Source organism: Netta rufina (genome assembly GCF_964035555.1).
Source record: "Netta rufina genome assembly, chromosome: 15".
Classification (NCBI taxonomy): Eukaryota; Metazoa; Chordata; class Aves; order Anseriformes; family Anatidae; genus Netta; species Netta rufina.
Window position 1 is genome coordinate 18,317,315 of NC_140138.1, and position 18,991 is coordinate 18,336,305.

Below are 18,991 nucleotides of genomic sequence, written 5' to 3' on the forward strand. Positions count from 1 at the left end.
TGAAAGACATATTTTGACAGTTTGAAAGACTCTAGACTAGGCTTTGGGGTTTGTCTCATTTTCTTTTCCTTTTTGAGATTTTTCTCCTTGGAGGACACTTGGGGTCTGGGAAGTTCTCTATATAAGTTATATAACTACTTACATTATAAACCCCCGTACCTTTCAAATTCCTCTTCAGAGGTCCTTGTTTTAGTAGGAGTATTTTGGAATAGGAGTTAAGCTCCTTGAGTATGTCTTTTGAGAGAGCAGTGCCAATTGAAAATAGAGACTTCCGATTCTCATGAAGACAGAGTATTATAGTTCCACCTCTGGTATTTGGTTCCTCACCTTGTTTCTTCATTGTTTCAAAGTCTGCCTAATATAATTTTGCTTTAGCATCCTTTTTTTTTTTTTTTTTTTTTTTTAAATAAAATAATCCATTGTATTGGTTTGCCATTGTTGAATCTCTGTACAGCTTGATTTTGTTAAAAGGGTATAATGACGTTGTCTTGGGTTTTTGGTAGTGGTTTTATACTGCTAATACAATAAGTTTTAGTTTAGTAGTGGTCATTTCTGATCTTTCACCGAGATTGTGGCTGCTTACCTGAAAAGCAGCTGTAAATACTTGCAGAAGTATTCCATTTCCTCATAATGATTGTCATTTGCTACTATGTCTCCCAAACGACTTGACGTACTTTTATTGCAGAATGGTACAATGAGCCAAAATGCTTTGGCTTCTTTTATATGATCTAGTTTTCTGTAAATAATATTTTGCATCTCCCTTCAATCTTCACTTTTCCAAGGTGAAGAGTCTTAAGGTATTTATTTCTCCCCTGTGTAAGTGTTTTCATGTATTTCTGATCACCCTTACTTCTCTAACTTTTTTCGTTCTACCACTCTAGTCCCAAACTCATATGTGGCAGTGGAATATTAGGAACTAATAACATATACAAAATGTCAGCATGCTGGCATGCAGAGGTACGGATGGACATTGTTGATACAAACATTGGCTGTGTATGTAAAGCCAGCACTCTTTCATATGTTGTCTTTGATTAGTTTATGAGGTTATTCCTTATGTCTATTTACTTGCTTTAGTGCAAGTAATGGTGTGAAACAGTCAATTTATTTTTTTTTCCAATTTAGGCTTGTTAAGACGTAGATTAAATGACATAATTTTGATAGAATAGGACATGATTTTTTTTTTTTTTGTAAGACAGATAGGGTTACTGTAGCTATACAGTTTAGCAGTATTATTTTCTTTCCCCATTCCAGAGAACTTCAGGTGCAGGAATCTTTCCAGAATGGGCAGCTAGGATGCGGTGAAGGTATTCCAGATCTGCAACCAGGGATTTTAGCAAGTCAAGCAATGATTGAGAAGATCCTTAGTGAAGATCCAAGATGGCAGGGTAATGTTAGCCTGTCTCCTTTCTTTGTTTATTGGTGTTTGATGCAATTTGTTGATACTCGGTTAACCCTGAGAGAAGTTCAAGTCTTTTTTATAATAGAGTAAAAAATTGGTTTAATAAGTAATACGTGTATTTGTGAACAATTTGTACAGTCTGTCCCATTCATATTCAGATTGTATATTGAAAATGTTTTGAGGATGTCTAATAGTTCTCCTCCAGTTTACTTAATACAAGAGTTGCTAATCTGTGTCAATTGAATAAATGCTCTTAAAGTCAGTAGAAGCTCTGTCTTGCGCTAAGTAGTAATAATGATTAGAGTCTTCATTTTTAATTTACTAATGGACTAGTTAGAAAACTAGTTAGTTACTTTAGTAAGTAAACTAGTTTAGTTAGTAAACTAGTTAGTTAGTTTATTCTTTGCTGAGCTTGACTAACAGGAATGAAGTAGAATATTAAACAGAAAATTGGAGGAGAATATTAAATTATGAAAATGTCTTGAAAGCATTACATTGTTTACTTAATTTCAATTGTCTTGGTTTTCCGAAGGCTTTCAAATTTGGTTCTCATGTATTTTGGTTTAGACTTGCATGTTACACTGCCAAAGATGTTAGCATTAAAAGGATATTAATAGAGCTCTTGCTCAAATGTTACTTTAGAAAAGATTGCACGGTACAGTTACTTTCAAAAATTCATGTGGGGACAGTAACATAGTAAAAGGTCAAAGGAAGGTGTTGTCTCTAAGGAAATTGAGGGAGATAATTGCATGATACTTGTCCCTGCTATACATTTTGAATCTACTAGAGGGTGAGTTCCAGTCATTTAAGTACTAATAAAGTATAGACCATAGTCTTTGCATTGTGATAGGGGTATGTTATATAATGTTGTATGGTTTCGTTCAATCCTGAGTATGGTGAGATGGAACATAATCACTAGAGATTGAAAATAATCATTCAGCTGGTGACTTCAGCTTTATATTCTTAAGTTTTAAATGAAACTATTTAAAAGGACTGAACAAAGAGTAGATGCTGTGTGATACTCTGATTAGTAATCTCTGCTATTTAAAAGTATGTCATTAATGACTCTTTGAGAATGCTTTTTTGTCTAGTTTTCCACAAATCCTGCAGGAATCTTGTCGTATTCTGCAGTTCATTTTTGAGAACATCTCAGATTAGAAGGTTTGCTAATGTCAAGGTGCATGACATTGATTGCTTCTTTATATGTACAACCATTTTCTTACCTTAGGAAGGAGTTAGATTGGTTTGACATGATTTACTCTTCACAAATCCATGCTAGCTGATAGCTGAAGTTTGCCTCCTAATTTATGGTCTTCTACAGTGTTTTTCTAACATTTTCTTAGACAGAACCTTGTCTAACATTTTCTTAGACAGAACCATATTTTTAGACAGAACCTTGTTTGTCATCTCATAATTCCTCCTTACTTGAATCAGAGATGTAGAGACATAGGCAAAGGGAGAGAAGAGACTCTAGATTTTGTTCAGGAAGATTTTACTGGGTAGTCTTAATATGTCTTAACACGAAAGTAGTTTTGGTGAAATAAGGACTATTAACACTAAACTTAAGAAAAATGCAGATATAAAATTTGAAATGGTTTTAGTTTTTGTCTTACAGTTTTGGGTATTCATTTTTAAAATGTTGAATGTGTATAATGAGAATTTCTGGATAGTTTGTCTGCCGATAGGTTGCTAGTGCTTTATCTATGTACTTTATTGAACAGTTGCTGTTGAATGTAAAAGTGATGAAGATTACTTTGTATGTTGGTATATTGGACTGTATTTCAAAAATGCAGATTGTATATAGTTTTATAAGAACGAGTGAATCTGTGACTTTTTTTTTATTACAAGAAGCATGATAATTAAGCTCGCTCACTTAAGACTCTCTGAATGCAAAATGTTGTTGTTTATTTCTTTTAATTTTTTTTTTTACAGACACAAATTTTGTATTAGCTGGCTACAAGACAGAACAGTGTACCAAGCCACCCAGACTCTGCCGCCAGGGTTATGCGTGTCCACACTATCACAATAGTAGAGACAGAAGACGAAGTCCCAGAAAATTCAGATACAGGTACATAAATATTAAGAACAGAATTTTGGTCAGTCAGGATAGTTGTTAATGCTCTGATCTGTATGTTTTTTTGTATTATGCAATTGGATATTCCTAGTGGAATAAAAACATGTCTTTTCCAGTAGACTTGCTAAAACTTTTTTTTTTTTTTTTTTTTTTTTAAAAAAAAGCATCTGTTCATAATGATCATGTAGTTCTGAAGAATAAAACCATGAAACAGTAATGAAATTTTCCTTCTTTCCTGTGAAGGATGAAAACAATATCTATAATTCTTAGCAAAAATTGAGAATCACTAGGTAATACCCTCTTTGATATGAAAAAAGAGTTATAATTTCTGGTATTCTTCTTTTTTTGTTCCTAAATTTTTCTGTTTATGAGCAGAAAAATTTTGGTTCTTAGGACCAAAATTTAAAATTTAATGCATTGCCTCACTTACTTTTGGAATGAGCCTATCATTCTAAAACACCAGTTTCTTTATTGATTTGGTATTCTTTCATGCTGTGGTGGAAGATTTAGAATTGGTGGGTTTTGCTTGACAGTCTCAGGACTGTCCATAAATTTCACCAGACAGAAGAAAAATGGAATCCTACTAGCTTGTCCTCCTTCTGTCAAAGAATTTACAAAAAGCAGGTGTCTCCTAGAATTCACAACATTCTAGGTCCCAGAAGCTAAGATTCTGAGTTTTAATGGGAAATTTCTTGAGACTTCTGCTAGGATGTAGATAAAAACATGCTTGGACTTCATTTTTTTATAGGTCCACTCCTTGCCCCAATGTAAAACATGCAGATGAATGGGGTGAACCTTCAAGGTGTGAAAGTGGGGATAGCTGTCAGTATTGTCATTCTCGTACAGAGCAGCAGTTTCATCCTGAGGTAAGAACTATGTTTCTACTTATCTTTAATGTTTTTAAATTTATTATGGAGTTGATTGTTGATTAAAGATGATACCTGTGAAATACTATGTGGCATTTGGAGAGAAAATTAATGTAACGCCTCAGGTAGTTGAGGTTTTAGCAACAAAAAAAATGTGCATAGAAATAGTTATTTGTACTGCTGTGATTCTCATTGATAGGCATTTTTATTATACTTTTATGAAAAATGAATTACCGTTCTCTTCAATGGTTGGATGCCTTTAATCTGTTAGCTGGATTGATTTGTCACATGGCTCATGTGAAAATACTTTTTTCAAGTTGATGGCCCATATGTAAGATTGGGGCATAAATAAATGGGTTCTCTTTTTTTGCCTAACTTTCTGAATCAGTAATAAAGTCACAGTACTAATTGCATTTAATCAATAACTTGGGAAAAAAAAAATCTATTTTAAGTTAAGAAGATATATGTCAAATTATTACAAAAAAATGATTAGGTCAAGAGGAGATGAAAAGAGCAGAAAACTGTCCTAGTAGCTGAAGACACTCCAGAAAAACAAGATAAATTTAGATTCCGCCATAAGTGAAGTCATTGTGACTTTGTTGGATTCATGAGCATAACAGTGAAGTGCTAGGGAACAGAGCAGTGCCGTGCAATCTGCTGAGATTTAAATCTTTTGCAACACTAGGAAAGTATTAAATTTGCCAGTTAATGGAAACAAACATGATACTGAATAGGCATGTTACGTGAGAAGCTGCCTGTACATCTTTAGATATCTGTTTTGGTTTTGGGACCTCTGAATGGACATGAAGAATTCACAGCAGAATGTAATTTCTTGCATTAGGAACTTCAACACTTAACTAAGGTATAAGCAAATACCATTTGAGCAATTGCTATTTTCTCTTCCAATTATGAAGATTATAGAAGGCATCTCAAGAGCATACCAGAATACTGACTTTAGAGTTGTTGCAAACTCTTTATCATACTTTCCCTATCATAAATTGAGCATCTGCATCTTTATAGTAAATAAATCCTTGCTCTCTATACTCTTAGATGCTGCTCCAGAATTTCTCTGTCCTTGTTTCTAGAGATCTTTTGGTCTAGATTTATTTCAGATTATTTAATTTCTACTTTATATTCCAGCCCTTTTCTGTAATAACATTGTGTTCCTGCTTAATGACTGCTGTAGCATGACTACCTTACTTTCATTTATGACAAAGCTCATAATGAAATTGCTAAAATAAGTCACTGGGCTGACGCGTGAGTTGGGATACTAATTTTGTCTGCTGCCTTCCTTTATTATACCACCCTTTGCCATCTTCCCACTTGTTTAACAGCAGATATGTAACATTGGTAAGAGTCATGATCTTCATTATCTGAAATAATTAATCTTACACATCCTGTATTGAAGTTCTTATTAGAATGACCACTTTTACAGTTTAGAGGAGAATCTTTGATTTATTGGTTATACGGTGAGTCTACTAGGATGTGCCTTAACAAAATGTATTTTTAGTTTTATCACTTTTTTTTTTTCTTCTGTCCTTTCTTCCGTCCGTCCTTCTGTCCTTCCTTTCTTCCTTCCTTTAATTAAACTTTGACAGAATAATTAGCGGACTTGCAGTGGCCTGAATCAGCTATTTTTGTTCTTCTCAAACTTAAGTGTGCTATACTTGAAACACCTCAGTCAGATGTACTACTTCTGATGTGACAGATTTGCTAAGAGTACATACTTACTGCAGCTGTTTCATATGCCAGTTCTTTAAATATTCTGATGCAACAATAACCTAATTAATTTCCTGACCCTGAACCAAACAAAGGTGATTTGCTCCCACATCTGCTCTAGTCACTTCCATCTTTGCTTTTATTTCCATTAGCTGTGCTGCCTTTGTTGTAATGTTGAACATAATTCATGCTGGTATTCAGGACAGCTTGGTAGGCATAGGGTCATCACCTCTCTTAATTTTAGTTCAAGCATTTAATTTCACAGGAATGAGCAACATGCCTTTTCTCAAAGGAAGAGTTTTAATTTGACATCTTACCCTATGATCCTTTCGCTTCTTTGCTTAAGCTCTGACTTCCTTTCAGTTGTGCGATTAGAATGCACAACTTCTAATTTCTTAACAACTTTGATTTCTTAAAGTGATGTAAATGACTTTGAAAAAATTGTTGTTGGTGTTTGACTTGTTTCCATGCCACATGGAAAACCAAAACAGTTTGAACAATGCTTTGCTAGAACACCATTGTTAATATTTATTATTACTACAGAAAAACGTTAAGATTCTCATCTCCTGTTTACTTTTCTTACAATTCTGCTCTTCTATTTAAGTTTAAAAAAAAAACACACAAGAACTGAATTCCCTGAGAAAGTGTATTGCATATTGCTATTAAATATTAAGAACTCTTAATTTAAATGTTTGAAAACTTTAATTTTTTGTCACTACATAGGAAATATGTGTAAGTTAACTATGCTTCTGTTTTGTTTAGATATATAAATCTACAAAGTGTAATGATATGCGTCAGACAGGTTACTGCCCACGTGGTCCGTTTTGTGCATTTGCCCATGTTGAAGGTAAGTAAGAGAACAGTTATTTTGTATCAGTGTTCATAAAAGTGCACAGTCATTTCTAAGTATCTGTAACAGAAATGACTTTAAGTCATTAATTTTAATGTATAAATAGCAATTGGTGTCACATGTTTTTAGAAATCCATTCTATGTTTTCCAATACACTATGTTGTTATGGGAGCTTGCTGCATTTGCATCAAATTTGCAGCAGCAGTAAAACAGGAAGTGCTTTTCTTTACAAATGCAGCTTGTCCCGTTAACACTTAGAACTTGATTTATCAAATGTATACACACGTTTGAGTTTTGTTAAATACATGACTTGTCCTATTGAAGCCTATGATAAGCTTCAAAACAAATAAATAATGGTCCGGTCCAGGCTTACATTTTACCTTCTGCTTCGAGGGATGAAGAGAGGCATTAGGTGCTCTACCGACTCTGAAGATCCCCAGATTTCTGTGATTAAGTAGTATTTAGCTTATGATTCTGTAATGATGAGTAATGGCAGTTTACCTGTTCTAGGCAAATGTGATGTTCTATACAACCATTTATTGCAGTACTTGCTTACCTATGTGGAACAGGTAAAGGAATATTTTCCACCATTCATACAAGTATCTTGGCATCTGCTGTCATTCTGTGTTGAAATAAATTGGGGAAGCACATGTTCCCTACAGTAACATTCTTTGTCTTCTCACAATGAGTTCTTCAGAATCAGCAGGAACGTTTTATCTTCTTTTTTTTTTTTTTTTTTTTTTTTTCCTACCCTTCCCTCTTTACTGAAGACCACAATATTTTACTGTTCCTCCAAGACAGATTTTCAGGAGCTCCAGTGATCTCCATGATACAGGCCATCACATGAGACTGCTGTTGTTTTTTCAGGTCCAACCTCCCACAACAGCAATCCATCTCTGTGAAAGTACACTTAAACCTGGGGGAGGTCTACGCTGTAGAGTTTGTAACTTCCATGAATCAGGCCAGAAACTATGATGTTTACTCATCGAAGGAATTAGAATAGTTGTAGAAGCACACCTTCCAAATTTAATGTGTTTCTTTGACTTACTGTCAATAAGCAGAATAGCAAAAACTAATTGTGGTGTTATTCCTATATTCTTTGAAAAGAGAAAGGAGAGATTATTTTTCTCTTGAAACGTTTCGAAGGTACTCTTAACAGTACGTTCTTAGGGTGTTACGTCTACTTAAACTCATTTATAGAGTACTAGAGGAGCATGTGGTTGTGTCACAAAAAGAAGACTTGTGAAGATTTAAAAGAGAGTGGGAATCAAATAGTGTTTTTCCTATGACAGTGTGAGGGTTGGCTGGACATAAGATAGCTGACTGGACTTGCTCTGTGCAAGCAGTTACGCCATGAAATGATAGTTAGCGAAAGTGAGAATAAATCACGAAAAATGAGTGCATCTGTTTCTGTCGTCCCAACCATTCTTTTCATACTCATTTTGTAAGAGGAACAACAGTGATCTACTGACATCCTCTTTGTAATCCCTGCAGATTCTTTTTTTTTTTTTTTTTTTTTTTTGATGTGGCTGGACTGGACTTACATACATAGTGGTACTTAAGACAAGCTCTTTTCCATTTTTCATGCGGATGTCACTGCCTGATTTTTATACTTCATAAAATAGTTAAGATACTTGATAAAGCACTGGACCGTATACTAAGAGGCTGATGGAGTTACGATAAATAAAATGATAGGAAAAAAAAAAGCACCTCATCATTAGAAACTATCCTCAGCTTTGTATTCTACCATGTAGAGAAGTACTTCCGTATTTCACATTCTTATCCTGTTTCTGACAATGGTTTGCACTTCTGTACCCTCTAGCAGAGCTACTTATTATCTGGGAGAGAAATGTTCGCATTTGATTTTTAAACGTAGTTCATTGTTACTTCTTCGGAAATGCAGTAGTGACTAGAGATGAAAAAAATCTTACAGTATCTTTAGAGTTTATTAAGGTACTTTGTTTTCAGTCCTGACTAACTTATTTTGATATATTGTGTGCTGTGTATGAATTATGAGGTGAGGAACGTCATTAACTGTAATAAGTAATTTTTCATTAACTCATCATTTGTATGTAAATCTAGAAGTCTAAATCTCGTCTATATATTTTTACATTTAAAGAATCAAGTATCTGAGATGTTGAAAAGGTTAACAGTAGTCTTTGGGAAATTGGGAAGTAATTGTTCAGTTACCTTGAGCTAAATTTTTTGGTATCAAAATTAATAAATTATTGGTTACGATTTACGTCTAAGTTAATAGTGAACTTTCTCAAAGATTATTATTCATTTTTAAGTTAAGCACTGTACGTACCAGCTTCTCTTTACTTACTTATTTATTATTAAGTGAAATGTTTCTAGACTGGATAGAGGGAAAAAAAAGGCAAAACCAACTCAGTAATTATGATGCCACTGTTACATTCCAGTCGGGGTTATTATTAAAAAAAAAAAAAAAAAGTTTTTAAACTCAGGAGTGATAGACATTCTGGAGAACAAAGCAAAATCTATAATATGGTAAAACATTTGAGTTTTGATCTACCATCAGTTTTTGATGAAGCAAGAAAAGTATCACTACAGTAGTTCACCTTTGTTTGTAGCCACAAATACATAATGATGAATTATATTATTCTTACCTTGTCTTCGTGCTTTTATTTAAAGAAAGAGAGACATTTTTTGTGTGTGTGTGATCGATGTTTCTGTGTGATGGGTGTTTTGTTTGGTACTAGGTATGTAATTGTTAAATTCACACAGCTAAGTATCAAACCTGTGTGTAATTTGTTGGGGATTCCTTCAACAGAGGACACCATGAATGTAGTCATACTGCAAACTGGTTGTCAATCAAAGCCAGGCGCTCACCTGTTTCCAACAGACAGCATAGGAATTGCAAATGAATGGAGCAGCAGTCTTAACTCCACAAACAGCATTACAAATAACAGTGGGCAGTCTGGAAATGTAAGTGTAAATCCGGAAAAGCTACTACTAATAATCACTGTACCAATATATAATTGTTTATTTTATTTCTTAAACATCTGTTTTTATTTCTTTGTACTTCATCAAAAAAGAAAAAATCACAGCTACAGGAAATGTCAGGCAGTATTATTTAACTGGTTTTGAAAACCTAAATGGAATGTCTGCCCAGGGCACCAGATTTAATTATGTATTACGTGTGTTTTCTGTTCTTGTTTTCTGTCTTAAAGTGCAATATTTTGAATGCTACATTGAGGAATGTTGTCGTTAATCGAATATACAACTACAAGACAGCTTAATTTACGTGTCTGTTTTTTCTGTAGGAGAGGTTTCATTCATGGAAGATCTTGCCTGATAACGGCCCTCTTCTCTGTCCTAATATGCTAGTGTTACAAATTAAGGCATGTCCTATCCAATCATACTTTACTTAAAGCTCCTTGCAGTGATGCAGTACAAGCAGTGTGTTTGTTAGTAGAGAGGTGTTTGATTACAAAGGTGGTAAATGTAGTCTATGTTAGCAAATTTCATCAGTAAAGGTTGGGGACAAGAACTAGCAAGGTATATTGCAGAATTTTTAATGATCTTCCTTTTATTGTCAGTTGGAATAGATCTTTTTGTTTGTTTTGCTGCAAAGTAATTGTTTTTTAACCCAGCAGGCAGCTAAGTACCACATGATCACTCGCTCCCCCAGTGGGATGGGGGAGGTAATTAGAAAAAGTTAAAAATGCAAGAACTCGTGGGTTGAGATGAAGGCAGTTTAACAACTCATGGGTTGAGATGAAGGCAGTTTAACAAGAAAGAAAGATAAACAAACAAAGCCACAAGTAATGCAAAATGCAATTGCTCACTACCAGCTGACTGATGCTTAGCCAGTCCCTAAGCAGTGGCATCCCCTCCCACCCTGGCCATCTCCCCCCCCCGTTTTTATTGTTGAGCTGATGCTCTATGAATACAAATATCCCTTTGGTCAATTTGGGTCGCTGTCCTGGCTGTGTCCCCTTTTAGCTTCGTGTGCACTCCCAGCCTTCTTACTGGCAGGACATGAGAAGCTGAAAAGGTCTTGGCTCAGTGTAAGCATTGCTCTGCAGCAACTGAAACATCAGTGTATTATCAGCGTTATTTCATCCTAAATCCAAAACACAGCACCATACTAGATCCTATGAAGAAAATTAACTTTGTCCCAGTCAAAACAAGGACAATAATATATAAAGATAGCAACATCTTTGTTTTCTTTTGCGATTTTTTTCTTAACATATTTTTAATATGTAAATACATTTATTACCAGAATTTCATTTCTAGGTTTCCAGAAGTGTTGGTCTATCCTGCTTGGTTAGAAACTACATGAAAGGACATAGTGTAAATAATGTTTAAAAGGAATTGTAAGTAAATAGAGCAGTTGTTAAAACTCCTGACTTTTTCTTGTAGTTTCATTATTGTGTCCTGTAGATCAAGAATAAAGATACCAGTATGCCAGCATTTTATCTCAGGACTCCAGGGCAGAAGCCTGGAGTCCTGGCTATAAGGTTCTGAGAGAGAGTCCACCTGTTTATTTGGCAAGCTAACCTTCTGAAACTTTCAGGAGAGACTCATATCAGAAACTTCTTAGCCTGTCATGAATGAATTCATTACAGCTGAAAATGCTAATTATCCTTATGTGCCTTCCAGCCATGAGAAATCTTCCTCCATATACATGCGTTTTTCTGTTATAGTCATTGGGATTCTGATTAACATTGTGTACATTTTCCATTCTGTTTCCAGTAAGAGTGCTTGCATTCCTGTTCAAGTGTGAAAATGCAGAAGTTGACCCTGTCTTTCCTGTACTTTCTGCTTTAAGTTTTATTACAAGTAGCCATCTTTTTCTGTTCTCTGGCAAAATGTCATGCCATTTCTTTCACTTGATTACTTACCTACACTTCCATTATATTTTTTTCTGAATATTCAGTTCCTGATTTCTTATTACCAATTTGGTCTTAAGTCTTTATATGTTTAATTCTTGAGTTTTGTTGCTTGCTTACTTGCACCATCTGCATCTGCTGTAAACTGCTTTCTGTTAGCATTAAAGCAGTCACTGTATGCTTTCCTACCTCCCTCCATTTTTCTCTGCTCTGGCACCATGTTTACATTCTTTGTTCATGCTTTTCTCTCTGTTCCAATAAGCTTTGTATTTCTGTCTCCTTCATCTTCATTCTCAGCACCATCAGATGCTGCTCCCAAGTGAACTTAATTTTAGTGATTTTAGTGTTGTTTTTTTTTTTTTTTTTTTTTCACTCCATAATCAGACTTTCTCACTTCTTTTGAGTCTTCAGAACTAAATCTCTCTATTCATATTCCAAAACTTCTTTCACCTGTACTGCTGTATTACGCCAGTGAAGTAACCTGCTGTTTTCTTTACTTCTAGAGGAGAAGGGTGGTGTAGTAATTAGAGCACAAACCTTGGGCTTGAGAGACCTAACTCGGTTCTCTGCTCAGTCATAAAAAACCTCCTTGACTCGGAGCAAGTTGTTTAACTACCTGTTGCCTATGTCCACAGTTTGAGAGTTTAATACTATTTCCCTTTCTATAAAAAATATTGAAAGAATGAGCCCATTAAAAATGCTGTACAATCCAAGTTGTTAGTGAGGAGGCTCTGTTTTAAATAACTTTTGTAAACTAATACCTTCATTACATCCTTACATGTTCATCTAAGTATTTATAGTTTCCCTTCCTCTCCCTTATGCTATTTTTCCTTCTCATGCTGATATTACACTTATTTTGATGTTAGTACTAACATTTGATTTCATGTTAATTATGAACAAAAGTCCCTTCTGATACAAAATGCGCGTTCATTCGTCATCTTGGCATTGATATTGCACTAAGTTGAATGACTGTTTCTAGTGATACATTTCTTGACATTTCTTGAATGTTCTTTTTATCTTACTTGCGCAAAAAAAAAGCGAGATCGTTGAGATACAGGAGCAGTGGTCTTAAAGGTATCGTGTATCAGGCTGCAATAGATGACTAAATATTTGAGAAATTATTTTTTGTCAGATGAGTGGCAGTGTAACCTGTCATGATTTCTCTGTGGAGTCCACCTACCTTTGAGTCATGGAAGAGATGCATTTTCAAGCCTGGACAGAAAGGTGGAGGACCCTGATAAGTGTTGACATTAAGGGCCGGAACATCTTCACCAGACCTGGAGGAGTCTCTCAAAGATATGAAAAGGAGGTGGCCCTAAAATTCTTCCATTTGCCTTCTCTGTCTTAGAAATTACTTTTGTTCGATGACCTTAGATAATGATCAGGATCGGGTATTTTTCCTAAATATTGTCTCTTGCCCCCTTTTGGTAGCAGGATATTAGCCTGGGTCTAATCCAACAGCTCATCTTACTACATTTATATTAGGGGAATAAATGTACAGTATAGGGGCTGGCAGAAGATAGGAATAAATTCCAAATAATAACTTCATACCAAAAAGACTTACTTTATATGTAAACTGTCCTGTAAATTCATCCTAGGCTTGAAATGCAAAAATTTATTTTTTCCTGCTTGTATATTTTAGCCTACTGTGGATATTATATGACACATTTTTTTTCATGTATTCTCTGCAAGTTGAGTCACACAGAATTTGTGGTACTATATAACGTAGTTACTAAAACTTAATGTGTTGTTGGTTTTTTTTTGCTGGAAAATACAAAAGGCAGAGTAGAGGCTATTGCTATCTACTCTCATCATGGTTGACTCTTCAGAGTTTAAAATCAAAAATCTAAACATATGTGTAATCAGATGCTGCTTCCTGCAGCTTTGGTGGCTGAGCAGTATTTACTTATTTATTTTGTGGCAAAACTACACAAATTATTATTGTGTAAGTTCTTAATGCTTGAAGCTCTCTCTGTAGATGTTAATGCTACTGTTGATACCTACTGTAAAAACAAGGGTCATATGAATGGCACCTTATAATCTTACCTGACAGTATACACATCTCATAGCATCTGAGCTTGACCAGTAGCTCTGTACCTCAAGCCCTTTACTTCTGGTTGAAAAAGAGTGTAGTTCCATATACGGTTCTATTGTCTGCAGGTAGCTCTCCAAGATAAATAATCCATAATGACTATCTTCCTTCCTCCCTTTCCCCTAGACTACATTAGGTCACATTGTGAGGGAGTAACTGCATTGCAGGGGGGTAACCATGATGTACGTCTTCCTCTGCCTGTAAATTAATCTATGTTGCCTGCCTATATGAAAATGTGGATGTGAAATTTACATCTGAGAAACATTCTGTGCAGATAAGGGAAATCACATCCTTAAATGGAGTCTGTAGTTTATCTAGACTATTATCTTACTTCTGGTGTTAATGTGCCTTCACTGTCTACTCATTTTAATTTACCTACTTGTCTGCTGCATTAAGGAACCCTCTGCTACCAGAAATACGTTTTTTAAATATTCTTAGAAGATGTAACTGTATTGTTCATAATAAGTTTTCAAAATCTTTGGATATGGAACTGAATACCTTAACAAGTTTTTGGCAACAAAACCAAACCAAAACTCCACAGGTTTTTAATTTCACTTAAGATCAATGTTTTTTTCCTGGCAGTGTCCCTTTTTTTTTATTATTTTTTCTTCCTTTTTTTTTTTTTTTTTTTTTTTCCCTTCAATTTTCTCTTTAGGATAAGCAAGATTTCAATATATTTGAATTTTAAAAAAATTGCTACCTTTCTAATCCATGCACAAGGGCAATCCTCAGTTTTGGATTTGCGGTGAATGGTAACAGAAAGAGAAACATTATGTGCCGTAACTAGCTTGTGATCAAAACATGAATTCTACAGCCTTTGACTTCAGTAGGAATTTTGTCTGAATAAACCTTTGCTATCAATTTAATTACTTTTGCTGTGGTGTCCACTCTTGTACTTCTGTTGTCTGTCAGGCTATATGTACATGTATGTTTCATTCTTACATAGGTAAGCTCTCTTTGGATTTCAGAAACGATATAATTGCGCAACTGTATGCAGATAAGGTCTGCAACAGCAGATTTTATGTAGGAAAAGGTGTGAGTGAGTGCATAGGTAATAATACTCAGTGGCTGTACGGCTTACATTTGTTCAGGTGTTTGTTCTGTCCAAGGTTAAGATGACCTACCTGTAGGTTCACGTGTGTCCTCTACCTGATTTAAAGGAATTTGAATCTGAAGTTCCTGCTGTGCAGGAGGGACATCTTGAGGTTATGCTATTCTGGGGAGAGAGGTGTCTCATTTTAAAATCCTGATTTGTTTAAAATACTTTCACATTCTTTGGAGCATAAAGTAAGAGTTAAGGTTAACCCTAAGTTGAGAGTTTAGTAGTAAGCTATATAGTTATTTTCAGTCTGTCTGATTCAGTGTGTGTTTAGTCTTTAAACAAATGAAAACAACTTTGGCAGAATTTTACTCCACTATCGTACAGAGCCTTGACTAGTTCAGGTTCTTGAAACTTCACAGACTGTTCTGAATCAAGTGAAAGAGGGATTGAAATGTGTCTCATCACTGAGTGTTCTCACCACTGAGAGAACTGAGTCTAGTTATTAGCCTGGCTTGAAAAAATTAAAAGGTTTATTTAAAAAAATGTAGAAACAAGCAGTACCCACAGTTTCACTTGAACATGTTTATTGTAGGAATCTGCCACCTGACTTCTAAATTTCAGGTTCATTGGAATTATACTGTGAGTGAACATATGTTCCAGGCCTGCTTACAAAGATTACAACTTCACCTTAAGCCTTTTACTTCAGAAATTTATAACTCTCTGGAAGTTGTATATCAGATCAAAAATGTATAAATTCAGTAGTGTTTTAAATTTTAAAGTGTTGAGGATGTTTATTCATTAATAAATTATTTAAGAATCTCAGAAAACAGCCTTTTGAGATATACAAATGGGCATTGACTTACTTTTTGCCAAACTTCTACTTGACTTTTTCTTATTGAACTTGATCCCGGTGAGTTCTTTGAAAGTGTGAAATGTCATACAATGCTTACTTCAAACTAAATAAAGAAATACATGAATGAATGGTAGTCATAGTTGTCAGAAAGCAAGTAATTTCTGCCTGAGAGTCATTTTGTGCATAGGGAACAAACAAGGCAATATTCTGGTATGTACAAATGCATCTTCTTTTGAAATTTGTATAGTTACAATATCTCCATGTTACTTTTGCTATCAGATAGTTTTTAAGGTAATATCAAAAAATACACAGATACGCTGAAGTTGGCGTTGTATTAATAGAAATTGAAATTGATCTATAATTTCAACTAATTGTGTTCTAAAGGGAAAATAGATATGTAAAAATATTATAGAGTATATTAGACACTGTTTTCTGTCTTCTACAGATTTCCTGTTCTTCAAGTCCAACTGTAACATCAACTTCTAGTAGCAGTAGTTCTTTGTCACCTCTGGGACCTCTTTGTAGACAGAGATCATTAGCAAATGGTGTTCTGTGTTCTGAGTCTAGTACATCAGGTGTTTCTTCACCAACATCTAGCTATCCAAAAGCACCAGGTTTTGAACGAGAAGATCAGGTATGTGAACAATATGGGTGTAGAATTACAAATGCAATCTTAACATAATTTGATTCAGAAGAAAATGTTCTCTGCCTCACATATCTGCCCTCATTTAAAACAGAGTTGGGAGCCGTCTTCTGTTGTGAGCTAAACAGTGTCAAACTACAGTTGTCACTGGCCAAGAACACCCTTGCAAAGTGTCAACTGATATATAGTAAGTTGTAACTTTGCAGAAGCATTGTGATTGTTATTTTGAGCCCATGTAGCCTAGAATAAAGCAAGATAACAATGAAAAAACAAACAAACAAAAACTATCTAGACTTGTTAGGGTTTGCTTTTAATTTTTGTTGAAAACATGGTGAAAATACACATTATTTCTGGCTGTTGAGACTATTTATGAGTGCTAATCTTTGATTAATTTCTGTTTCTTGTCCCACCTGCAGCTACCTCTCAGACAAGTTCATTGCTGAGACAGACCAATGATAAAATACAAGCCTCTTAAAAAGAGAGCTCTGTAGCAATAATTGAGAAAAGATGTAACATTGATTAAAGTCAGTTTTGCCACTTAGTTCACCATCAGTGAGTAATGTACTGCTACAAAGCATGTGTCTTAACAGCAAGAAAGTCATGTGCTTGCCTTTTCCTGGCCACATTGAATCTGTTTAGAGAGGAGGCAGTGAGGGACTTTGGAACTGAGAAAAAAAGCATGGAGGCTTATAAGGAGGAGAGTTGCAACAGGGAGCATTCACTGCAAGAGAGATTAGCAATCTCCCAAAGGAACAAGCGCAACAGAACTGCTCAAAGGCAGCAGAAAGAACTGATTTTTTTTTTTTTTCCTAAAGAGACAGGAGCCATGCAGAGGTTACTGTAATTAAGGAAATCACTGAAAATTATTAGTCTGAAAAGAGATGTTTTTCATTCTGCTCTTCAAGAACACAGCGGGCGTAGAGAAAATGCTTACAGTTTCCTTTAATTTATATATGTTTCACTCATTTCAAAAGTTATCTTATTACAAAATGGTCTTCAAATAAAATCTGCCCTTATGTTTGAAATTGTTTTGCTTGTTATTTGTAGCATCATTACTTAAAGGGAAAACAGGCAGTTCCACTGAAACTTATGGCTAACTCAGGCTTCTATCTCACCAGCCTCTTGGAGAATTATTCCCCAGCTGGTGAGCACTTCAAACATGTTATTTCAGTCACAACATAGTGCTAACATGGCTACTCAGTTTTTGGACCAGAAATAACTTGCATGCGCTCAGTTGTGCATGTAAGTGGAACAGTTGCAGCTGCCTTTCCTTTTTCACGTACATTGACTTTATGAGCATAAAAATTCAGTGCTCCATATGGGACTGCAGTGAGGAAAACAAAGTCATCCTCTTTAAGGCATCATTACAGGGATGCCAGTGACCCTTCATAAACTAATTAGATAATTTATAGCAGTGACTCATTAAGTTCATATATTATATAGAGTTTTCTTGTTTTAGGCAAAGCAGCGAAGTTTCTCAGCTGAGAATCAGCAGAAAATAAGTGAACAAGACAACAAACAGGTATTGCCAGAAGCTAAACACTGTAATATTTTGCCCTTTTTGGTCATCCATTAATGCAGTATCAAAGTTCTGTGGCACTTTGTAATATTCTAAGGAAAAATTGCAACTAGTGACAAGACAAGAGGCAGTGAACGCAAGAACTTCTGTCTGAATAGCAGGAAATGCTGCTTTACTGTGAGGGTGACTGAGCACTAGAGCAGGTTGCCCAGAGAGACTGTAGAGTCTCTGTCCTTTGAAATATTCAGAAGTTGTCTGGACATAGTCCTGGGCAACCTACTCCAAGTGGCCCTGCTTGAGCAGGGCGGTTGGACCAGATGATCTCCAGAGGGTCCATTCCAACCTCAACCATTTTGTGATTTTGTAGTACAGGGTGAGAACAAGAACTAACTGTGGGAAGCGGCACTGTGTAAAAGTGCCTGAGGGTCTATGTAGACAGCAAGCTAAATGTGAGCCAACAGTGTTGTCTGGCTGCAAAGAAGACCAAACATTATCCCATGTTCTATTAACAGGAGCATGGCAGTAGATCAAGGGAAGGGTTTACTCCACTCTGTTTTGCACTTTTTAGACCACAACTAGAATACCACATTCAGTGTTGGCCCCCAAGTAGTAGAATTACCTCAATAAACTACTTAGAGCAAGCAAGTTCAGTGAAGGGCTGACAAGATGGTCTGGGTCCAGGAGCACTTGTCCTGTGAGGAGAGGCTGAGGAAGCAGAGCTTGTTTAACTTGGAGAAAAGAAGGCTTCAGGAGGACCCAATAGTAGCTTTCCAAATACCTATGGGGAGCTCAAGAAGACAGAGCCAGCATGTTCACAGTGATGCTACTGGGTGGACAAGAGAGAACTTATAAGCTGGAGCAAGTAGCTAAGACTGGATACAAGGAAAAGTTTTTCAGCATTGGGAGAATCAAGCAGTGTTTGCAGAATTTGCTTGTACACTCTTCATCGTTGGAGGTTTTCAAGATCAGACTACTTCATAGACAGATTAGCTCTGATCAAGTGGTTGGACTAGATGCCCTGCTGCAGTTCCTTCCAACCTGAATTACATGAATTTTCCTATTAGCTAATGTTCCTAAA

General features: G+C 35.5%; 1 protein-coding gene across 2 annotated transcripts in view; it reads left to right on the forward strand.

The window, feature by feature from the left end:
* UNKL (unk like zinc finger) overlaps positions 1 to 18,991 on the forward strand; it is a 51,610-nt gene that overhangs the window by 13,586 nt on the left and 19,033 nt on the right. Inside the window, exons 4-10 of one of the 2 annotated variants that reach the window (XM_084296017.1) lie at positions 1,252 to 1,385; positions 3,332 to 3,467; positions 4,222 to 4,339; positions 6,821 to 6,905; positions 9,700 to 9,854; positions 16,197 to 16,385; positions 17,854 to 17,916. In XM_084296017.1, the coding sequence (XP_084152143.1) occupies positions 1,252 to 1,385; positions 3,332 to 3,467; positions 4,222 to 4,339; positions 6,821 to 6,905; positions 9,700 to 9,854; positions 16,197 to 16,385; positions 17,854 to 17,916 (880 nt within the window). The remainder of the gene's footprint in view (positions 1 to 1,251; positions 1,386 to 3,331; positions 3,468 to 4,221; positions 4,340 to 6,820; positions 6,906 to 9,699; positions 9,855 to 16,196; positions 16,386 to 17,853; positions 17,917 to 18,991) is intronic. The other variant, XM_084296018.1, reaches the window with a different exon arrangement.